This window comes from Erinaceus europaeus, unplaced genomic scaffold (assembly GCF_950295315.1).
Source record: "Erinaceus europaeus unplaced genomic scaffold, mEriEur2.1 scaffold_416, whole genome shotgun sequence".
NCBI classification, from domain to species: Eukaryota; Metazoa; Chordata; class Mammalia; order Eulipotyphla; family Erinaceidae; genus Erinaceus; species Erinaceus europaeus.
The window spans coordinates 31256-54964 of record NW_026647453.1 but is presented as its reverse complement, the minus strand read 5'-3'; the positions used below and the strand labels follow the sequence as shown (position 1 = coordinate 54964).

At 44.9% G+C, this 23709-nt stretch overlaps 1 protein-coding gene across 1 annotated transcript in view; it reads right to left on the bottom strand.

Annotated features, from left to right (window-relative positions):
- The window catches only part of VSIG10 (V-set and immunoglobulin domain containing 10), a 50312-nt gene extending 29874 nt beyond the window's left edge, over window positions 1-20438 (bottom strand). Inside the window, exons 1-3 of the mRNA XM_007529341.3 lie at window positions 20423-20438; window positions 18181-18398; window positions 7110-7394 (exon numbers count right to left, since the gene is read on the bottom strand). Coding sequence (XP_007529403.2) covers window positions 7110-7394; window positions 18181-18238 — 343 coding nt within the window. The 5' untranslated portion in view covers window positions 18239-18398; window positions 20423-20438. The remainder of the gene's footprint in view (window positions 1-7109; window positions 7395-18180; window positions 18399-20422) is intronic.
- Window positions 20439-23709: the final 3271 nt, after the last annotated feature.

Here is a 23709-nt window from a genome sequence, read left to right as displayed (position 1 = left end):
ATCTGCAGGGTTACAGTAACCTGGCAGACAGTGTTAACCCCCAGCAACTGACAGAGAAGGTTTTTGTTTGTTTGTTTGTTTTCCTTCAGGATTATCTCTGAGGCTCAGTACCAGCACTATGAATCCACTATTCCTGGAGGCCATTATTTCGGTTTTTTGGATAGGACAAAGAGAAATTGAGAGGGATGGGGAAGGTAGAGAGGGAGAGAGAAAGATCGACCTCTGCAGACCTGCTTCATCGCTTGCAAAATGATGCCCCAGCAGGTAGGGAGCCTGGGGGGCTCAGACCAGGATCTTTGTGTGGGTCCTTGTGCTTTGTACTACGTGCACTTAAGCCGGTGTGCCACCACCCAGCCCCTCAGGGAGGGTTTTGACCAGCATGAAATAAGGAGAATCTAAGGAATTAATGAAATAGAAGCAGGTACAAGAGTTTAAGGAGAAAACAAAAATAAATAAATAGAGACTGGGAGATGGTTCCAGTAGAGTACACACTTTACGACATGCCAAGGACCTGGGTTTGAGTCCCCCGTCACCACACTGAAGACAGCAACCAAAGGTTCAACTTTACAAGTGCTAAAGCAGTGCTATGGTGTCTCTCCTCTCTGTCTCTGTCTTTCACTCTCTAGCTGCGGGGGGAGTCCACAGAGTGGTGGAATCATGTAGACACAAAGCCCTGGCAAGAAAAAGATAATAACAATGAGAGAGGGCTGGCAAGATAGCTCACTTGGATTATGTGTTGCTTTGTCAGGTGTGTGACCAATTTTCGAGCCTGGCCCCAATGAAGGAGGCTTCAGTGCTGTGGCTTCTCTCTCTCTGTCTCTGTCATTCTCTCCTAAAAGGTCAGTCTAGGATGATGAAGCCTCAGTGACAACAGAAAGAGAAAGAGAGAGAGACAGGAAGCAAGGGAGGGAAGGAGGATAGGAGGGAGGGAAGAGCAAATGAGAAAAGCCATGGGGCCTCTTAGGTGAAGTATTCAAAGGTCACCACTCATCTATAAACCCTTCCAGTGCTCTACATACCCCTTATCTATAAATGTTGACCCATTATGTTTTTATTTATTTATTAGTGACTTAACATTGATTCACAAAAATTTAAGATAACAGGGTTATAATTCTACACCGTGCCCACCACCAGAATTCTGCCCCTGCCCCACCCCCAGAAGGTACAACAGTTCTCTCTAGTTGCATATATGGGTTGATTATTATTTCTACATCTGTCTATATTTGTATAAATTTGCCCATTTTCTCCCTATGGTCTCATCTTCTCTTCCTTTCCAAGTCACACCTCCACCTATTACTACTTCTAAATATCCTTCCTTTTTTTCCTTTTCTTTCTCTAGGTCCTGATGGAGCTGGAATTCAGAGACCTCTGGTCATCTTCCCCTAATCATTTATTTCTCCCCCACTTGGGAGTATAGGCCAACATTCTTTTTGGGGTGCAGAAAGGTGAGAGTTGTGGTTTCTATAACTGCTTCTCCACTGGACATGGGCATTGGCAGGCCAATTTATACCCCCCAGACTGTTTCTGTCTTTCCCTCATGAGGCAGGTGAGGTTTCTATCATTGCCTAGGGGAGAGGTGAGGATCCGGGATACACTGGGGAGGTCATCTGCCCAGAGAAATCAGGATGGAATCATGACAGTATCTGCAACTTGGTGGCTGAGGCTATGGTGCTTCTACAGATGTCTCAGCTGTAGTTGGTGAGTTTTGTTAAGTTAGATAGTTGTAGATATTTGTTGTTATGAGGGAGATTGGTTCTGTTCCAGGCTACTGCATTGCCATGCCTCCTGGAAGTCTCCCATCATCTGTTTTGTAAAAATGCTTTTTGTTTGTTTGCTTGTTTGACAGAGGCAGAGAAGGCAGAGAGAAAGACAGAGAGAGAGAGAGATACCAGAGCACAAAAAGCTTTCTTCAGTGGTCCAGGAGGTGGCGCAGTGTCTAAGGCACTACACTCTCAAGCATGAGGTCCTGAGTTCAATCCCCGGTAGCACATGTACCAGAGTGATGTCTGGTTCTTTCTCTCTCTCTCTCACTCTCTCTCTCTCTCCTATCTTTATCATTAATAAATAAACAAAATATTTTTTTAAAAAAGCTTTCTTCAATGTGGTGGGAGCTGGGTTTGAACCAGGGTCATATGCATGGCAAAGCAGTGCACTATTCAAATGAACTATTTCACCAGACTAGAAATGTTTTTATAAATGAACATTTCAGAATCAATTTGGGATATCGCTAACTTTGACTCTCTGGTTCTTTCTATCTCTCTTTTCACAAATAAATCTTTTTTTTTAAAAAAAAAGACATTTGGGAGTCAGGAGGTAGCATAGTGGGTTAAGCACAAGTGGCGCAAAGCGCAAGGACTGGCATAAAGATCCCAGTTCGAGCCCCTGGCTCCCCACCTGCAGGGGAGTCGCTTCACAAGTGATAAAGCAGGTCTGCAGGTGTCTCTCTTTCTCTCGCCCTCTCTGTCTTCACCCTCTCTCCATTTCTCTCTGTCCTATCCAACAATGACGACAATAACTACAACAATAAAACAAGGGCAACAAAAAGGAATAAATAAATAAATAAGACCATCGTTTTTCAAACTCAGGATGTGGGCCCACACCAAGAAATGTCTTGACTTTGGATTCCCAGTCTCCAGAACTATGAGACACAAAATTCTGTTGCTAAGGTCACTGAGTCTAATATGTGCGTTCACACGCATTAATATATATGTATGTGTGTGTGTGTGTGTGTGTGTATGTATATATATATATTAACGCAAGAGAGAAAAAGAATCATCAGAGCACTGCTTAGTTCTGGTTTATGGTGAAACTAGTGAACCTGAGACCTCAGAGCTTTAGGCATGAAAGTCTTTTGCAGAACCATTATACAGTCTTTCTAGTCCTCTACATTGTTTTTGTTATAGCAGCTTGAATAGACTAAGACAGTCTGTCTTGTTTTAACCAGCAAGCCCTACACTTGTCAGGAACCCCCTATGTTTCCATAGAAAGGGGTTTCTATAATATGAATCATACCACAGTGATTCTGACCCACACAGGATTTTCCCTTGGTGAGCCTGAAACACCACAGGAGTTTAATGACTTCAGTTCACTTCCATAATAAGGTCTGTGTTTCTGTGTTTATCTCCCTACAGGGAAATACTGAAACCAGCCCATTCTCTAATAAACTTAGCTAATAATTAATAAACCGGTATCAGATAAAGTCATCATAAACTGGAGATACAGTTTTTTTTAAAGTATAATAACTCCTCTGCGGTCAAAACAGAAAGTATTTATTGACAAGACTGATATGGAGGAATTCTTTTTCTTTTTACCTGCCAGGATAGCAGTTTTCTTTCTTTTAAACTAGGGTGGGGGGCAGGGGGAGAGGAGACAGTGAGAAGAAGAGATTTCACATCACTGGTCCACCATTCATGGAGCTTCCCCAAGTACTGAGCATAGTGTTCTCATATGGCACCAGAGGCTTGAACACAGGTCTTCATAAGTGATAAATAAAATGTGTGCTCCACTGGGTGAGCTGCATCCCAGCCCCTGGAGAAATTAAATCCAGTTTGGCAGCAGGAGTGCAAGTGGCCTACAGGCACTCATCACAGTGGAGACCAAACAAAGCTGGGCCAAGATGGGTGACATTTTTTTGTACACCCACGTTCATTCCTAGCTATTCAGCAAGTCATCTATGGCATCTTCAGACACAGAAACACAGCACTCCCAAATTCCAGAAGTCTTGAGAGTTGACATAGCCGTAGAAACCATCCGAAAAGTTAGAAGGGCCCTTGAAACCTCTCTTTCCTTTCCTTCCACTTCCACTTCCAATCCACCAGCAAGTTTTGCTCATCTACCTGCAAAGCAGTTTCTGAACCTGTGTGTTTACATCAAGGCCACAATGGCAACCCTAGTTCTGGACACCAAGTCTTGTAGCCCCCAAATTACTTCCTATGAAAACCATGTCCCAAAGGGATGGAACTACCTGACCTGGGCATGGTAACTGGAAATGGAAAAATCTTGTTAAACAAAAGATAGCAACTGTTTCAAAAGACAATAGCACTGTTTTGTACCATAGGAGTTGTTTTGCAGAAGAGGTAAATACATTCAAAACTTTTCTCAGGGGCCAGGCGGTCGCACACCCAGATAAGTACACAAACTACCAAGCACAAGGACCCAGGTTCGAGCCCCTGTTCCCCACCTGCAGAGGGCTGCTTCACAAATGGTGAAAAAGGCCTGCAAGTGTCTCTTTCTCTCCTTCTCTCTCTTTGCCTCCAGGGTTATTACTGGGGCTTGCTGCCTGCTTTATGAACCCACTGCTCTTGGAGGCCATTTTTTCCATTTTTTATTGACTAAGACAGAGAAATGAAGAGAGATGGGGGAGAGACAAGCAGACACCTGCACACCTGCTTCACCACTTGTGAAGTGACCCCCCTGCAGGTGGGGACCCACGGGCTCAAACCAGGATCCTTGTGTGGGTTCTTGTGTTTCATACTATGTGTACTTAACCCGGTGCGCCACCACCTGTCTCCCCTCTCCACCTCTCTATATCATCCTCCCTCAGTTTCTCTCTGTCCTATCTCATTTAAAAAAAAAAAAAAAAAAAAACCTGGAAGCATCCCAGGTGTCCAACAACAGATGAGTGGCTGAACAAGTTGTGGTATATATACACAATGGAATACTACTCAGCTATTAAAAATGATGAATTCACATTCTTCACCCCATCTTGATGGAGCTTAAAGATATCATGTTACATGAAACAAGTCAGAAACAGAAGGATGAATATGGGATGATCTCACTCACAGGCAGAAGAGAAATGGAAAGAGGAGGAGAAGACAGAGAGGGGGAGAGAAAGACACCTGCAGACCTGCTGCACTGCCTGTGAAGCGACTCCCCTGCAGGTGGGGAGCTGGGGCGCTCGAACCGGGATCCTCCATTTCTCTCTGTCCTATCTAACAATGATGACATTAATAGCAACAACAATAATAACTACAACAACAATAAAACAAGGGCAACAAAAGGGAAAATAAATAAATATTTTTAAAAATTTTTAAAAAAAGGTCCTCCATAAGCAGTGGAATCACACATGTGCTAGGTGTCATGAGGGAAAAACAAAAAGAAAACAGGAAAGAAAGGAGGGAGCAATAATGTAATCCCATGGATATTTTCACTAAACTTCACACATTGTACATAGAACATGGAAGTTCCCCTAAACAAGTGAACAACAAACTTTCTCTGCAAAAAGCCAGAAAGAGGATGAGCGGTGGTGCCCCTGATTAAGTGCACATAGTATTAAGTGCACGGGTCCCGGTTCAAGTCCCCCATCACCCCACCTGCAAGGGGTCGCTTCACAAGAGGTGGAGCAGGTCTGCAGGTGTCTCTCTCTCTCTTTCTTTCCCTATCTTTCCCTCCCCTCTCAACTTCTCTGTCCTATCCAACAACAGCAGCAACAACAATAGTTGAAAAAAGACAGCCGCCAGGAGCAGTGGATTCATAGTGCAGGCACCAGCTCCAGTGACAACCCTGGAGGCAAAAAAAAAAGAGCAGAGTTCAACCAAATGATGTCAGAGCCTCTCAACTCTCACCCTAACACCGAAGACAGCCAGAGACAATGTACAAATGAGCGTGGCTATGCCCAATCACACCTTATTTATAAATGTGAACATTTAAATGTCACACAACTCTCACATGTGGCAAGCCCTATTCTTCATTTGATTGCTTTTGACTGTTTAAACATTTTCAAACACATTTGCAGCTGACAGGCCATATGAAAACAGGCAGTAGGCCCATAAGATAGAGTTTGTCAACCCCTGCTCTGAATTCGCATGTATATATCAACCTTTAGGAAGAGGAGGCTCATTGCAACCTGTACTAAGCACTACAGCTGTAGAAATGCTATACCTCCAGTTCGAGCCCCCAGCTCCCCACCTGCATGGGTGCCACTTTACAGGCGGTGAAGCAGGTCTGCAGGTGTCTTTCTCTCCCCTTCTCTGCCCTCCTCTCTCCATTTCTGTCCTATCCAACAACAATGACATAAATAACTATAACAATAAAACAACATGGGCAACAAAATGGAATAAACAAATAAATAAATATTTTTTTAAATGCTATACCTCCTAAAGCATGTGAAGTGTTATTCTCACTTAATACACAAGGAATCCAGAGGGATTCAGTCAGATGCTACTTTTCTTGATCTCTGACAACCTCCCCCACCCACTCCATTGTGCTTAGTGGCTGAGTACAACCTGAGGCCCAAGGTTCAATCCCTGCACTGCATATTATACCAGAGATGAGCTGTGCTCTGCTCTCAAACATAAAAATATCAATAAAAGGGGCCAGGTGGTTAAGTACACACATTACAGTGAGCATGGGTCCAGGTTCAAGCCCCTGGTCCTCACCTGCAGAAGAAAAGCTTCACAAATGGTGAAGCAGGGCTACAGGTTTCTGTCTGTCTCTTTCCCTCCTATCTCCCCCTTCCCTCCTAATTTCCCTGTCTATAACCAACAAGAAGTTAATAAAAATATTTAAATATATCAATAAATAACCAAAAAAGGAAAGCTAAAGGTATGGGATGGTGGGGACAACATAATGGTTTTGCAAAAGGTTTTCATGCCTGAGCTCTGAGTTCCCAGGTTCAATCCTCAACACCACCATAAGCCAGCACTGAGAAGTGCTCTGGTGTCTCTATCTGTTTACCTATCTATCTATCTCTCATAAAAGTGAATAAAATATTAATAAAAGAGAGAAAGGGAGGAAGGAAGGAAGAAAGAAAGCTAAAGGTGACATAGTCTCAGGCTTGGAACTCAGGTGTCTGTGTTCCACTCTGACTTTGTTGCATAATAACATACCAACAGATGGATGATCTTGACCACAAGCTAAAAGTAATATTGACCTGCCAGAGCAGGAGCCAGCTATAGCCCTTGACAGAGATAAACTGCCATCTGTTCTCCACAGCAATTCTACAAGGCAAGAACTCTTTTTACCCCATTTTATAGATGAGGAAATGCAGGTGCCTCAAAGTCATTCAGCCTGCAGGTGGCGGAGCCTGGAGTGAAACTCAGGTCACTGACTCCAAAGCCCATCCTGCAGGAGGCTCTCAGCCTGTCCCAGTCCCCTCCACACACACTTACTGGCCACCTGCAGCTCCATGCGGAACCACCGAGTCCCGTTCAGGGTCTCCCGACAGGTGTAATTGCCCTCATCCTGAAGGTTCAGCGCCTCCACGTGCAGGGAGCTGGCATTGACCAGGGAGAAGCGTGGGTCCACAGGAGGAAGGCTGGAATTGGAGGACAGGAGGAAGACTGGCTCCGAGTCACTACGGTACCAGGTCACAGGGCCCCTCGGGCCTGAAATGCTGCCACAGGGAAGAGTAATGTTCTCTTGAGTTTCTCCAATGACAACAGCAGTTTCCAATCCTGGACAAGGAACAGTCAAATGTTACTACCATACTTTATCTCTGAACAACCTCTCCAACCCACTCCACCCTATCCCCCTTTTTTCTCACAATCTGCATTAAAATAAAAAGAAAGCTTGGTGTGTGTGTGTGTGTGTGTGTGTGTGTGTGTGTGTGTGTGTGTGTGTGTGTTATTGTTTTGGATTTTTTTTACTCTTTTTCTGGGTACTTTTTTACTGAACATACAAAACAATTTCAAACTGAAATGGCTTTGTGCATAGCCAGCGAAGAGGGAAATAGAGGGAGAGAGAGACACCTGCAGCCCTGCTTCACCAATTGTGAAGCTTCCCCTCTGCAGGTGGGGACCAGGGGACTTGAATCAGGATCCTTACACATTGTAACCTGTGCATCCTACCAGGTGTGCCACCACCCAGCCGTGTGTGTGTGTGTGTGTGTGTGTGTGTGTGTGTGTGTATGTGTTATGATTTATTTATTTTTTTGATAGGGCAGAGAGAATTTGAGATGGGAGTCAGGAAATAGAGAGAGAGGAAAAGAGACACCTGCAGCACTGTGTCACCACTTATGAAGCTTCTCCCCTGCAGGTGGGGCTGGGGGCTTCAACCTGGGTCCTTGTGCATGTTAACATGTGCACGCAACCAGGAGCCCCACTGCTCAGCACTGTGCTTTTAAGATATAATAAAGACCAGAGGTATAAAGAGGTCTGTGCTGGAGTGAAGGACCAACACACCCAGGACCCTAGTTTTATTTTGATACACATAAGCCAGAGCTTAACAGTGCTCTGGTGTCTCCCTCCCTCTCTCTCAGATCCTATTTCATAAATAAGACCACAAGATAGCTCACCCAGTAGGGCACAGGCAGCACCAAGAGAGCACTATGGATTGTGGAGTGGTTCTTGTGTCTTTCCTCTGTCTTTCCCCCCACTCCACTTTCTTTCTTTCCCTTTCTTTCTTTCTTTCTTTCTTTCTTTCTTTCTTTCTTTCTTTCTTTCTTTCTTCCTCCCTCTAGAGCAGAAGAATGAGAAAATTTGACCTGGGAAACGCTGCTAAGAAATGGTCTCAAAGGGGCCAGGCAGAGGCACACCCGGTTAAGCGCACACACTGCAGGGCACAAGGACTCAGGCTCAAGCCCCTGGTCCCCACCTGCAGAGGGCAAGCTTCACAAGTGCTGAAGCAGGGCTGCAGGTGTCTCCCTGTCTTTCTCCTTCTCTATCTCTCCTTCCCCTCTCAATTTCTCTCTGTCTCTATCCAATAATAAATAAATAAATAAAAACATTAGAAAAAAAAAGAAATGGTCTCAAACACAAAGAGGATGCAGAGTCAACAAGTAAGCAAATATTTGAGGGAAAAAAAATGTGTGTGTGTGTATAAATACATGATAAAACATCAAGCTCCCACCCTGCTTGACAATCAGCAGTGCTTGACATTAATGAACTTGTGAACCTGTGGCTGATTTCAATTTCAGACGCCCCCCATCTACCCCCTCACTTCCCTCTACTGACTCTGGTTTCAATCAGGTGACTGGTTTAGTCAATGGGATGTTAGCCCAGGTGGTGCTGGCCGAGGCTTATAAAGCATTTGTGAGGGGCTAGGTGGTGGTGCACCTGCTAAAACACACAAGTTACCATACTCAAGGGCCCAGTTCAAGCCCCCAGTCTGCACCAGCATGGGGGGAAGCTTCACAAGTGGTGGAGCAGTGCCATAGGTGTCTCTATCTCTCCCCTCTCTCTCCCTATTTCTCTCTGTCTCTATCATAAAAAAAAAAAAGACTGGTAAAAAGCATTGTGGTGGCCTGGGAGGTGGCACAGTGGATAAAGCACTAGATTCTTCAGGCATAAAGTTGCAATTTTTATCCTCAGCATTAATTACATGGACCAGAGTAATGCTCTGGTGATCCTTCTCTCACACACTCACATACAAAAATAATTCTTGAAGAGCATTTGTATATACAAAAGTAAAACTAGACTGCCAGTTAACACCATTTACCAAAATCAAATCAAAATGGGTCAAAGACCTGGATATTAGACCAAAAACTCTAAAATTTATAGAACATTCATGAAGCATAGCAGGATCTTCACATTAAAGATGGATTTGGAGACTCCACCCAAGAGCATGGGAAACAAAAACAAGAGTAAATAAACGGGACTACATCAAACTAAAAAGCTTTTATGCAGGGAGTCAGGCAGTAGCGCAGCGGGTTAAGCGCACATGGCACAAAGCGCAAGGACCAGCGTAAGAATCCCGGTTGGAGCCCCCGGCTCCCCACCTGCAGAGGAATCGCTTCACAGGTGGTGAAGCAGGTCTGCAGGTGTCTGTCTTTCTCTTCCCCTCTGTCTCCCCCTCCTCTCTCCATTTCTCTCTGACCTATCCAACAATGACAACATCAGTAACAACAACAATAATAGCTATAACAATAAAACAAGGGCAACAAAAGGGAATAAATATTAATAAAAAATCTTTTATGCAAACTGCACAAGGATAACCAGGAAACTTAGTTCATGGGAGAAGATATTAGCATATTACATATCCAGCAAGCAACTGATATCAAACATCTACAAAGAACTGGTACAGTTCAACAAAATGAAAAAAAAAAAAAACCTCAAAAAGTGAGTGAAGGAACTAAAGTGAGGGGCCGCGCGGTAGCGCACAGGGTGAAACACAGTCCAAAGTGCAAGGATCCACACAGGGATGCTGATTCGAGTCCCCAGCTCCCTACCTGCAGGGGGCGGTCACTTCACAAGTGGTGAAGCAGGTCTTCAAGTGTCTTTCTCTCTCCCTCTCTATCTTCCTCTCCCCTCTCAATTTCTCTCTGTCCTGTCTACTAAAATGGAAAAAATGGCCATCAGGAGCAGTCAATGTGTAGTGAGGGCACCAAGTCCCAGCAATAACCCTGAAGGCAAATAAAATAAAATAAAACTAAATAGACAGCTTCTTCTAAAGAAGAGATACACATGGCCCAGACATTCATAGAAACAGTGCTCCACACTTCACTTATCATTAGAGAAATGTAAATTCAAACTACACTGAGATTTCATCTCACATTTGTGAGAATGGCATCAACAGAATAGGAAATGATAGGCGTTCGAGAAGTTGTGGAGAAAGACTCTGCTACACTGTTGATTCGAATGCAAACTGATACCAGCTCCTTAGGAAAGTCCTTAAACAAACAGAAATGGAATTACCTTATGACCCAACAATACCACTCTTGGTCATTTATCCAAAAAAATATGCACTGATTCAAAGGAACAGATACACTCATATGTTCATAGCTGGATTATTCATAATAGCCAAAGAGTGGAAACAGACCACTGACAGATGACTGGCTAACAAAGTTATGAGATATACACTCCATGGAAAACTACTCTGCAATAAACTAAATGATATTGTGTCAAAAATGTGACATTGTGACAAAAATGGATGAAACTGGAGGTGATTACAGAAGACATCTAACAGATGGTTTCACTCATATGTAGCATCCAGAGAACTGAAATACATAAACTTTCAAAAAAAGAAAGAAACTTTTAAAATAACATTTTAATTTTTTATATGTATTTATTTACTTTGCACCCAGGGTTAGCTCTGGGGCTCGGTGCCTGCACTACGAATCCACTGCTCCTGGAGGCCATTTTTCCTACTTTTGTTGCCCTTGTTACTCTTGCTGTTGTTGTTATTATTATTGTCGTTGGATAGGACAGAGAGAAATCGAGAGAGAAGGGGAGACAGAGAGGGAGTAAGACAGACACCTGCAGACCTGCTTCACCGCCTGTGAAGCAACCCCCCTGCAGGTGGGGAGCTGGGGGCTCGAACCAGGATCGTTTTTTTAAAAAAAAATATTTATTTATTCCCTTTTGTTGCCTTTGTTTTATTGTTGTAGTTATTCTTGCTGTCGTCGCTGTTGGATAGGACAGAGAGAAATGGAGAGAGGAGGGGAAGACAGAGAGGGGGAAAGGAAGATAGACACCTGAAGACCTGCTTCACCGCCTGTGAAGTGACTCCCCTGCAGGTGGGGAGCCGGGGGCTCCAACCGGGATCCTTACGCCGGTCCTTGTGCTTTGCCCCACGTGCGCTGAACCCGCTGCGCTACCACGTGACCCCCCTTTTTTTTAATAATTATTTTTTAATTAGTGATAGTGGGGCTTTTTTTTTTTTAACTTTTCTTTATTTCATTTTAATGAGAGAGAAACGCCAGAACACTGTTCAGTTCTGGCTTATGGTGGAGTCAGGGATTGAACCTAGGGTTTCAAAGCCACAGGCATGAGGCTTTGCACAATCTTTATGCTGTTTCTCCAGCCCCCCTAGATGTACGTGTTCATTAAGGAGAGAGAAAAAGGGGCCTGGTGTTGGCACACTCAGTTAAGTGCACATATTACCAAGCTCAAGGACCAGGGTTCGAGCCCCCACTCCCTACCTACAGGGGGACACTTCACAAGCAGTGAAGCAGGTCTGCAGGTGTCCTCCCTCCCTATCTCACTGCCCTCTCAATTTCTCTCTGTCCTATCTAATTTAAAAAGAGAGAAGGAAAGAAAGAAAGGAATGAAGAAAGAAAGGGAAGGAGGGAGGGAGGAAGGAAGGAAGAAGGAAGGAAGGAAGGAAAGGGCGGGCCACTAGGAGCATTGCTGGCACAGCTGGTGACAATAAAAAAATAAAAAAATAAAAACAAAACGAGAAAGAAAACAGCATCACTCTGACTATGCAGTGCTGGGGATTGAACCTGGGACCTCACACATACAAGTCCAAGGTTCTACCAGAGGCACCTCCCTGACTGTTGCTTTTGTTTTTTTTAGTGATCACATTCATAATCTAATAATTAGGGTGGGGACAGGTAGCATAATGGTTATACAAAGAGACTCTCAAGCCTGGGGTTCCAACATCCCAGGTTCAATCCCCTGCACCACCATCCCCTGAACCAGAGCTGAGTAGTGCTCTGGCAAAAATAAACAACCCTAATATTTACATACACCTTAAAATCAAGGTTACTGGGAGTCAGGTGGTAGCACAGTGGGTTAACCGCAGGTGGTGCAAAACCCAAGGACCGGCTTAAGGATCCCGATTTGAGCCCCTGGCTCCCCACCAACAGGGGAGTCGCTCCACAGGCGGTGAAGCAGGTCTGCAGGTGTCTGTCTTTCTCTCCCCCTCTCTGTCTTCCCCTCCTCTCTCCATTTCTCTCTGTCCTAGCCAACAATAATGACAACAATAACTACAACAATAAAAAAAAACAAGGGCAACAAAAGGGAATAAATGAATAAATATAATTAAAAAATAATTTTTTTAAAAAAATCAAGGTTACTGAATATCTCCAAACTCTTCTAACAAGTAAAAGATCTTAGAAAGCTTTACCTAACAAAACTCTCCAAGTGGCGTAGTTTCTTTGGTATTTCCTCACCAGGTTAAAGTTACCACATGACTCAGCAGATTCCCTTCCTAGGTACATGCCCAAGAGAAATAATATCTGCAGAAAAACTGGTATCACAGCTGCATTATTCATAATAACCCAAAAGTGGAAACCATCCCATGAACCTGGGAATGGATAAACAAAATATGGTATAGCCATGCAATAAGAATATTATTTGGTCATAAAAAAGTAATGAAATACATACTACAAAGACTGATGAATCTTGAAAATACGCTAGTGAAGAAAACAGTCATAAAGGACCACATATTCGGAGTCGGGCGGTAGCGCAGCGGATTAAGCGCACATGGAACAAAGCACAAGGACAGGGTATAAGGATCGCGGTGGGAGAACCCGGCTCCCCACCTGCAAGGAGTCACTTCCCCCTCTTTGTCTCCCCTCCTCTCTCCATTTCTCTATGTCCTATCCAACAACAATGACATCAATAAAAACAACAATAACAACAACAACAAAAGGGCAATAAAAGGGAATAAATAAATATTTTTTTAATTAATGAAATTGGCATATTGTACCAAAGTAAAAGACTCTGGGGTGGCTAAGGGGGGGGGGGAGAATACAGGTCCAAGAAGGATGACAGAGGACCTAGTAGGGGTTGTATAGTTATAGGAAAACTGAGAAATGTTATGCATGTACAAACTATTGTATTTACTATTGAATGTAAAACATTAATTCCCAATAAAGAAATTAAAAAAAAAGAAATTTTAAAAATCCTTTAAAAGACCACATATTATGTGGTTATATTTATGTGAAATGTCCAAAGTAGGCAAATGTATGGATAGAAAGAATAGAGTATACAGAAACTTATTCCAGACTATAGAAGTGGCTTGTGTAGGGGAGGAAATTAGTGGGTAGTAAACACTTGCTAGTGAGTTTAGAATTTCTGGGGGGCAGGAGGAATGGTGAGGATGATTTTTTTTTTTTGCCTCTAGGATTATCACTGGGGTTGGGTGCCTGCCCTACAAATCCACTGCTCTTGGCTGCAATTTTATCCATTTGTTGTTGTTGTTGGATAGGACAGAGAAATTGAGAGAAGAGGGCAAGACAAAGGTGGGAAGAGAAAGACAGACACCTGCAGACCTGCTTCACCTCTTGAGAAGAGACTCCGCCCCTTGCACCGGTCCCTGTGCTTCGTACTATGTGTGCTTAACCCCGTGTACCATCACCTGGCCTCTGAGGATAATGTTTTGATGCCAATGAGTTTAGAATTTCTCGAGACAGGATTTATTTATTAGGATAATGTTTTAGAATTAATTTGTGGTGAAACTTGCCATGAATAAACTGTATGACTAGGCAAAAAAAAAAAAAAGCCCCTAAATTGTATACTTTAAAAGGGTGAGTTTTGTTATGTAACTTCAAAAAAAAAAAGTCACCTGCCTCTAGAAATCTTTTCCTTTTACGGAAGAGTGACAGTCATCTCTCCTTTGCTTTCTGTCTGGCTAGCAAGGCTTTCGTTTGAACTACAGATGTTCCTTCCTATTCTCCCCACTTTGGTCATTCCCAAAACCCAGAAAAAACAAAAGAACAAAAAGTACCTAAGTCATTTTCTGGAAAGCAAAAAAAAGGGCATTTAATGCTAGACTCCCAAACAGTAAGCAATCCTTCTGAACAGTCATGATACAAGGTAGGTGACAATACTTTTTCAACAACAAAATCTAAAGCTTGAGTTCACAACAGCAATGCCCACTAAGGAAAGGAAGAGGAACTGTAGAATTACAGGCGCAGTGAGTGTTCACAAAACCTGCAGCCCTACCCCTTCCCTGGCTCCTTGGCGGAGGAATAAAGAAAATTGGAAAAGACCTGGTGAAACTTTATTCTTGGAGTCTGAGTCGACATTGTCTTTTCCTCCAAGGAATAGAATGACATGATCACAAAAGAAAAGCATTGGAAGGCATTTTACTGCTCCTTCCTGGCTTGGTCCACTCCATTCTTTTTAATAAGTGAAGCTAAAGGTGACCTTAGAGGTCATTTGGTTTCAAGATGTGATAGTCCCAAGGGCCCTGTGAAAGATGAGGCAGGCTGAGTCCTGGCTCAGTAGAGCAGACAGGCACCCATTAGTGATGTCTGAGACGGACAGAGTAAGAACAGCCTTGCCATACACGAGTTCCACCAGAGGGGACAGAACAGAGCACTATATGCCTGGCTGACCTATAGTCCCTCATTTTAAAATTGAGAAAAAAATAGATTCAGAAAGCGTCAAGGTCCCATACAACCCACTAGGAGTTAAGATTGCCACTCAGGTCTTCAATAAACAGGGATTTGCTCTGGCCTCCCAAGTAGACGACAACAGACAATAAGAATAAGACAGCAATAGTTTGTGTAATTTTTTTTTCCCTCCAGAGCACTGCTCAGCTCTGGTTTACAGTGGTTGGGGAGATTGAACCTGGAACTTTGAAGCCTCAGGCAAGAATCTGTTTGCATAACTATTATGCTGGCTCCCTCTACCCCAGCAGTTTGTGTTACTAGCAGTCATCTACAAGGTGTCCATCAGACTCCCCAACAGTCTAATCCTTGCCCCCACAGCCTTAAATTCTGAATATGGACTAAAGGAAGGAGCCAATTAAATGACCATTTCTAAGGCTGCCCTCACATTACTGTTTATACAGTTGGGGTGGTATTCAGGTCTTTATTATTTTTTCTGACATTTTCCATGAATAATTGAGAATTTTATAGTCTGAACATTGTATGGCATTAAGTGACAAGAGAAAGACAATTTCTGGGGGCTGGGCAGTAGGGCAGGGGGTTAAGCGCACATGGCACAAAGCACAAGGACCAGCATAAGGATCCTGGTTTGAGCCACCTGGTCCCCACCTGTTGCTTCACAATCAGTGAAGCAGGTCTGCAGGTGTCTATCTTTCTCTCCTCCTCTCTCCATTTCTCTTTGTCCTATCCAACAACAATGATAGCAATAACAACAATAGTAATAACAGCAATGATGTACAAGGACAACAAAAGGGGGGAAATGGCCTCCAGGAGCTGTGGATTCATAGCGCAGGCACCGAGCCCCAGAGATAACCCTGGTGACAAAAAGAAAGAGAGAGAGAAAGGAAGAGAGAAAAAAAGAACCCTTAAAAATGAAATAAAAAATAATGAAAATTTCTACCCCAAAAACAAAAATACACCCACCAAGGTTAAGAAAATAGCTCAGTTCTTAGAGAGCTTGACTTCTTTGCCTGAGGTTCCCTGTTCAACCCTCTGGCACTGTGTGTACCAAAGTGATATACTGGCTTCTCTTTCTCTTCTCTCATGTGAAACTATCCCTCTCAGATATAACAAATAAAATAACCAAGGAAACATCCCCACCCATACTGTGTATGTACACACACACACACACCACAAAGGTAAACCCAGACTGACATCAAAATAACTCAGCAAGGGTGCTGGAAATACAGCATAATAGTTACACAAAAACACTTTCATGCCTGAGGTTCTGCAGTTCCAGGTTTAATATCCAACACTATCAAAACCTAAAACTGAGCAGCGTTCTAGTCTCCCCACCGCACCCCACCCCACCCACCATCTCTCTCACTAAAATAAATAAAGTATTAAATAAAAAACTGAGCAAGGAAGGAAGCATGCCTGCATAGTGAGTCACAGTCAACCTGAAGGCCAGTTCATTCCAATATTTCAGCCCAGTGTTCTGGTGTCTGGGGGGTGTCTGAGACTCACTCACAGTGCAGTAAACTGTAAACAGTCAGGGAGAGGAGGATAAACCATCACCTTAACTTCAGAGACAGCCAACTGGAGATGGTCTTCTCCAGCACAGTGACCAGGAGGTCAATAGCTGGAGGGTCATTCGGGGGAAGTCCAGCACTGAGGATCGGAGGAACACATTTGGAGTCTCTTGCCCTAGATAAACGGGTGTGACCATTACTCAGCTCCCTTTGGGAAAGCAGACTTTGTGCTTCTAGATCTTAACCTTTTGTTTTTCTGGGGGAAAAAAAAAAAGAGCATCTAGAGATTCTGGAATTTTTCACTGTTCCAAAATAACTGCTAAAACAAACAAACAGAATCTTGTGAGCACCTCACACTTAAAAACTCTCAGCACTTGCTGCCAGGAAGCTTAGAGAGCAATTCCTCCAGGAAGGTACAAGAGATGAGGCAGGCTGCACTCGGCAAATATTCTGGCAAACCACATCACCACCCTGGTTCTCTCTCCTTCTCTTTCACCAGAACAAGTCCTTTTCACTGACAGAAATAGCTCACTTGGGTGGTCGGCGAGGTAGCACAGCGAATATAACATTGGGCTCTCAAGCATGAGGTCCGGAGTTCAGTCCCTGGAAAGCACATGGACCAGAATGATGTCTGGTTCTTTCTCTCTCTCTCTCTCTTATCATTCTCATTAATGAATAAGTAAAATCGAGGGGGGGAGAAATAGCTCACTTGGATAGCGGGCTGCTTTACCACGTGGGCGGCTGAGTTTCCAGCCCAAACCCCACTACACTGAAGGGTGCTGTAGCCCCTCCCCTTTATAAACATATATGTGTGTACGTGTTTGTGTATTAAGGCCCTTTCGCTGCTTGTTATTCTGCCCTGTACACCGCATATGTGAATTCGCCGATGAATTAAATTAAACTATCTCGACAATCTTTTTGCACACATACTTGTAAGTAATCCTTATTCCTTATATTTGGAGAGAGAATATAAAGAGACCTTTTGAATATAAAGAGACCTTTTGAGACCTTTTGTCAATCGTGTCAAATGTAAAGGAAGCCTTCTTTTGTAAGCCTGAAATTATTTCCAAAAGAAAGTTTATTTTTTTTGAAAGAAGAAGGCATGGAGGTTTGGAAGCTAACCAGCACAGATCGGCATGCAGGGGTGTGTGAGAAAACCCACCGGTTACAGGTGTAAGGCGAGTTCCTACTTGGGCAGAGGGAGGAAAAAAATAAAAGACCCAGAAGTCTGAGCACCAGTGCAGCAGGTCAAACCAGAACATCAGTCTGAATTTACACCCGACGCTTTGTGAAAGAAAAAGAAAAAAAAAAGAAGAAAAAGACAGCCCCTAAACCCTTTCCCACACACACGCAGACACAAACACACCCGTGCCTCTTCAAGTCCCCATCTTCAAAATCCCCAATTTCCCTTTCCCCAGCTTCCCCACTACCTACCTCTCCGCCAACCTTTGCAGCCTCTCGGGGTGCTCCCTCCCAGAGACCCGAGCTATCTCGCCCTCCAGCCCAGCGCCCGGGAAAATTCCTCCCTGGTTTTAAAACACGCCGAGCTGAGCTCTGCAACCTCAGGACCCTGCCCGGGCGGTTTGGCCGCCACGGTCACAACTAAATAGATCCCGCGGGTGGAGTCGAAAGGAATCAGGTCCGAGGCTCTCCCCGCTCCACCCGCGCCCGGCAGAACCCAACTTTCCTCTGCAGACCGCCGACCCTTACCTGCCGCGCCCCAGCGGGCCAGCAGCGCCCCGAGGCAGACCAGGACGCCCGCGGCCATCTCGTCCCAGCAGCGGGCAGGGGCCCCTGGGCTCCAGCTGGGCTGGGTGTGCCCCCTCTCCGGTCCCCTCAAGAGCTCCGATCGCTGGAACTCCAAGCGCTCCTCCTAGATGGTCGTTGTAACCGAGCAGCTGCGCGCTCTGCAGACCCCAGGAAGGATGCTGGGGGGGGGGGGGGCGCCCGACGTGGGGAGCAGGGAACGGGGGTGAGCACAGAGCAGGGAGCAGGGAGCTGAACCTGCCTTTCAGTGCGATCCCCGCTCCCGGCGCCCGGGCCACGGATGGGAGGGTGTACCCCGCCCCCTGGGCCCGTCACCCGCTCCGGCTCGAGGAAAACAACAGGAGCTGGGCTCTGCTCCCGCCTCCCATCCAGGCGGGAGCCGAACTTCCTCCACCTTGACTGGGGAGGAGGGGTTTATGCAAAGAGCGCGCTCCGAGGACGAAGAGCCGGCAGAGTCCGGCCCGGCCCGGGGAGGAGCACCGGGGCTGGGTCCTCCCCCTTCTCTCCTTTTCTCCACTCCCCTCCCCGAGTCCATTCGGCCCCAGGACGGCCGCCGGGAATGGCAGGGACAGCAGGGCCTCGTTGAGCCCTGCAGCTGCGGAAGGACGGTCCGTGCGCGGCTGCAGCTCCCGGAGGGGCTGGCTGCGGGCTGCAAGATTCAGGGTCCACTGGGCGTCCCAGCTTGGCAGCTTGGGAGCCTCTCATCTGTTGGCCTGAACTCCGAGCAGACGCCAAGGCCGCCATCGCGGCCTTCCCCTACCCTGTGCAAGCTAGCTGAGACCTGAGAAAAATGATCTCTTATACCTCCCAGCCAAAAAACAAAAAACAAAAACAACCCAGCCTAGGAACCCGAGACACCAGCCCTCCGGTTCACGGCAGGAGACCTCACTTCAAGAGCGAGGGTCCAGGGGTCGGTGGATCTCTTTAGAGCGCGTTTTGTGACGGGCTAGTTGGTTCCCGGACGGCTACATTTCCCAGTGAAAAAAATCCCTCTTTCCACTTCACACCCCCACCCAGTCTTTCAGTCCTAGAGGGAACAAGGTGAAACTATTCTTAGCAAGAGTTGATGCTTGAAACAGCAACTTTCTACTAAAAATTAACTTAAAAAAAATTGCAATAAGTACAATAATATATTAGGTGTAGACTCTTAAGAAGTGGGTGTTTGGGGAGTGTCATTTTTTCAACTTCTCTGTGTTTGAAGATATCATGAGATATGAGGGGAAAATAGCAAAAATTGCTAATGAGAAAGTTACTCCTTCTCTCGCCCAAGCCCTCTTAGAGATGACATCCTCTTGAAGCCAATAAAGTATTTGGTGGGGCCTGGGTTCAAGCCCCACCCCTACCCCATCTGCACGGGGGACGCTTCATAATTGGTGAAGCTGGTCTGCAGGTGTCTCACTATTTCCCTGTCTCTCTCTGCCCTCTCAATTTCTCTCTGTCCTAGCTAACAAAATTTTAAAAAGAAAGAAAGAGAGGAAGAAAGAAAGAGAAGCTGGCCACCAGAAGTGTTGGATTCATAGAGCCAGCACAAAGCCCCAGGGATAACCTAGCAGCAATTAAAAAATAAATAGTGGGGAGTCAGGCGTTAGCGCAGCGGGTTAAGGGGTTAAGCGCAGGTGGCTCAAAGCACAAGGACCAGTGTAAGGATCCCAGTTCCAGCCCCCCCGGCTCCCCACCTGCAGGGGAGTCGCTTCACAGGTGGTGAAGCAGGTCTGCAGGTGTCTGTCTTTCTCTCCCCTCTGTCTTCCCCTCCTCTCTCCATTTCTCTCTGTCCTATGCAACAACAACGACATCAATAACAACAACAATAATAATTACAACAATAAAACAACAAGGGCAACAAAAGGGAATAAATAAGTAAATAAGTATAAAAAAATTAAATAAAAAGTGTTTGGCCCTGTGAAACTGAGTTAGAAAGTTTCACTGTTTGCCCTTTTCTCCCTCTTTTGCTCAGTGGTTTTAAACCCATCAGCCAGCATCTGAAAGGCTTCTTCCTTTCTCTTTCCCTTTCACTTGGTTTTTCCATCTATCATGGAAGGTAAATGCTTTCCTTAGACGAACCTCATCCTGTATCCCAGCATCTGCCACCTAGTTCCCACCCACTCTCCACTGGTAAAAGAAACAAGTGAAAGTTCATTGGTTTTGAGATGACCACAACTCAAGCTTTTCAGATAAACAACCTCACCTGATGATAACAATATGTAGGTCAAACCAACAACCCGCCAGTGTTCATCTGAGGGTCTTGAATTTTCTGTTACTCTGGCGGTACCTGGAAGGGGAATTACACAGTCATCCCTCCTGATAAGATTTGCTAAATTAAGCACACTGGTTCTTAAGACCAGTTCCCCCAGAATGCCAGCCTCTTGATGGATATTTTACAGTACTGATAACATTTCATTTGCATGACTAGGGTGTTTTTCTTTCTTTCTTTCATTCATTCATTCATTCATTCTTTTTTTTTTTTTTTTGTCTCCAGGGCTTTGCTATTGCTGGTGCTCAGTGCCTGCACTATGAATCCACTGCTCCCCGAGGCTATTTTTCCCTTTTGTTGTCCTTGTTATTTATCGTTGTTGTTATTATTGTCATTGTTATTGCTGTCGTTGTTGCTGGATAGGACAGAGAGGAATCGAGAGAGAAGGGGGAGGCAGGAAGAGAGAAAGACAGTCACCTACAGACCTGCTTCACCACCGGTGAAAAGACTCCCCACCCCCACCCCCACCCCCCTGCAGATAGGGAGCCATGGGCTCAAATGCGGATCCTTACGCCAGTCCTTGCACTTTGCGCCATGTGTGCTTAACCCACTGCGGGCCCCCTGAAATCAGATTTCTAAAGTGACTTTGGAAAAAGGATCTAGTGGGGGCGGTAGCGCAGCAGGTTAAGCGCACGAGGCTCAATGTGCAAGGACTGGCATAAGGATCCTCGTTGGAGCCCCTGGCTCCCCATCTGCACAGGGGGTCTGTCCCTCTCTCCTCCTGTTTCCCCCTCCTCTCTCGACTTCTCTCTGTCCTATCCAGCAACAATGACGATAATCTTGGAGGGAAAGAAAGAAAGAGAGAGAGAGAAAGAAAGGAAGGAAGGAAGGAAGAAAGAAAGAAAGAAAGAAAGAAAGAAAGAAAGAAATCTGATTTCATTGGATAACCCTTGGATCTAAGGAATCATTCAGTGCTACTTTTCTTTCAAATTTGTTGATAGAATTTGCCAAGTTGTTTTTTGAGAGTGGCTATACACCTTTATTATTTATTTTTTATTTATCTGATAGTACAGAAAGTGAGAGGTAGAGAGGGGGGAAAAAAAGACATCAACACATCTGCTTCACTGCTCATGAAGCTGCCCGCATAGGTGGAGGGTAGCCCCGAACCCAGGTCCTTGCTCATAGCAACATGTGGGCTTAACCAAGTGCACCACCGCCCAGCTCCTATACAACTTTATATTATTAGAGAGAGAGAGAGGTCAACCAGAGCACCACTCAGCCATTCTCTGTGGTGTCAGAGGTCAGACTCACACTCACTGCTGCTAAGTCGTGTCTCTCAATCTCACTTTACAAGTGAGAAATGTTCTCTAGGGGCCTAAGTGCAAAATCACAAAATCAGTTGGTGGTAAAGCCAGCACTGGAACCCAAGTCTGTCTCATCAAGTCCTGCCAGGCAAAATTCCATCTAGTCACTTATGCAAAAGCTGCTGGGCAGAGGAGATAGCATAATGGTTATGCAAAAGACTTTTTCATGCCTGAGATTCCAAAGTCCCAGGTTCAGTAGTCCCCCTTATTATCAATAGCCAGAACTGAGCAATGCTCTGGTAAAATAAATAAATACATATAAGGGAAAAGCAAAAGCAAAAAAAAAAAAAAAGCCTCTGGGACCAGGCAGTGGTGTACCTGGTTGAATGCACCTTACAATGTGCAAGGACCCTGATTCAAGCCTGTAGTCCCCACCTGCCAGGGTGGGGGTAGAGGAAGCTTCATGAGCAGTGAAGCAGTTCTACAGGTCTCTCTCTCTACCCCCCATGTCCCCCTCCCTTCTTGATTTCTGTCTCTATCCAATAAATGAATAATAAATTAAAAATTAAAAATAAACAGACAAAAAACAGATGGCATGATGTGTATACTTTGAGCATCACTCCCCTGAGCAGGGCTGACAGGAAGCATTTCTACCACTGGACAGAACTAGCCCAGGAAATGCCTATCCTCTCTGATTTGGGTACAGGCTGTGTGACTAACCGTGAAACAGGAGCTAGTAGGAAGTGCCTTGCCCTGATACCTGGTCACATTTCAGGCCACCATGGACAATAGAGAATGCCCCGCTGAGAGCAGTGACCAGTGAGTTAGGACATCCCCCTGGGGTCCCTAGCAAGGGAGGCCTTTCAGAGCCTCAGTTTCACTATCTGCTGACAGCTGCCTCATGACATTGTTATAAAGCTAAGTAAAGTAAGCTGAAGGACTGGAGGTAGCTCATCCAGTAGAGTTCATGCCTTGCTATGCACAAGGCCCTGACCTCTAGCCCCAGCACCACATTTGAGCCCCATAGACAGCACTAGGGGAAGGGAGCACAATGGATGGTGAGTCCCTACTATGGTAACTTTCTCAAAAAGAAAAAAGAAAGAAAGAAAGAAAGAAAGAAAGAAAGAAAGAAAGAAAGAAAGAAAGAAGGAAAGAAAGAAAGAGGTGGAGTGGAGCACCAGCTTCAGGCCCTGTGCTATGTTAAAAAGAAATAATTTTGCATCTACAAAGGACTTGACTGAGGTTTAAGACTTTCCTTTTTTTTCTTTTTTTTTAATGGCACATGTCTTTTTATTTATATTTATTATTGGATAGAGACAGAGAGAAATTGAGAGAGAAGGGGGAGATAGAGAGGAAGAGAGACAGAGAGACGCCTGCAGACCTGCTTGACCACCTGTGAAGTGACTCCCCTGCAGGTGGGGAGCCGGGGGCTCAAACCAGAATCCTAACTGGTCCTTGCACTTTGCGCCACGTGCGTTTAACCCACTGCACTACCTCCTGACTCCCTTAAGACTTTCTTTTAAAAATATTTTATTTAATTTTTATTTATTTATTTTGATAGGGCAAAGAGAAAAGAGAGAGAGAGAGAGACCTACAGTACCACTTCACCACATATGATGCTTCCCCCCTGCAGGTGGGGACTGAGGACTTGAACCAGGATCCTTGTATAAGGTTTAACTAGGTGAGCCACCACCCAGACCCTCAACAAAGGTATTTAAAGTATTGCTTTATAGAGACATGGAGGCAGGGGCAGGGTTCTATCATTTGATATGCATCCTGAATATCTATCTGTTCAGGACTACTAAAGTCCACTATCACATGTTAAACATGGGGCTCAACAAACTTTCTGATCAGCCTACTACACATGGCTGTTTTTGTTGGATGTCTTTTTTTTTAACTCCTATGAATTGAAACATGCCTTAGTTCATTCATTACAATCCTGAGAGGTAGATATTCCCCATTTTCAGATGGCTTAGG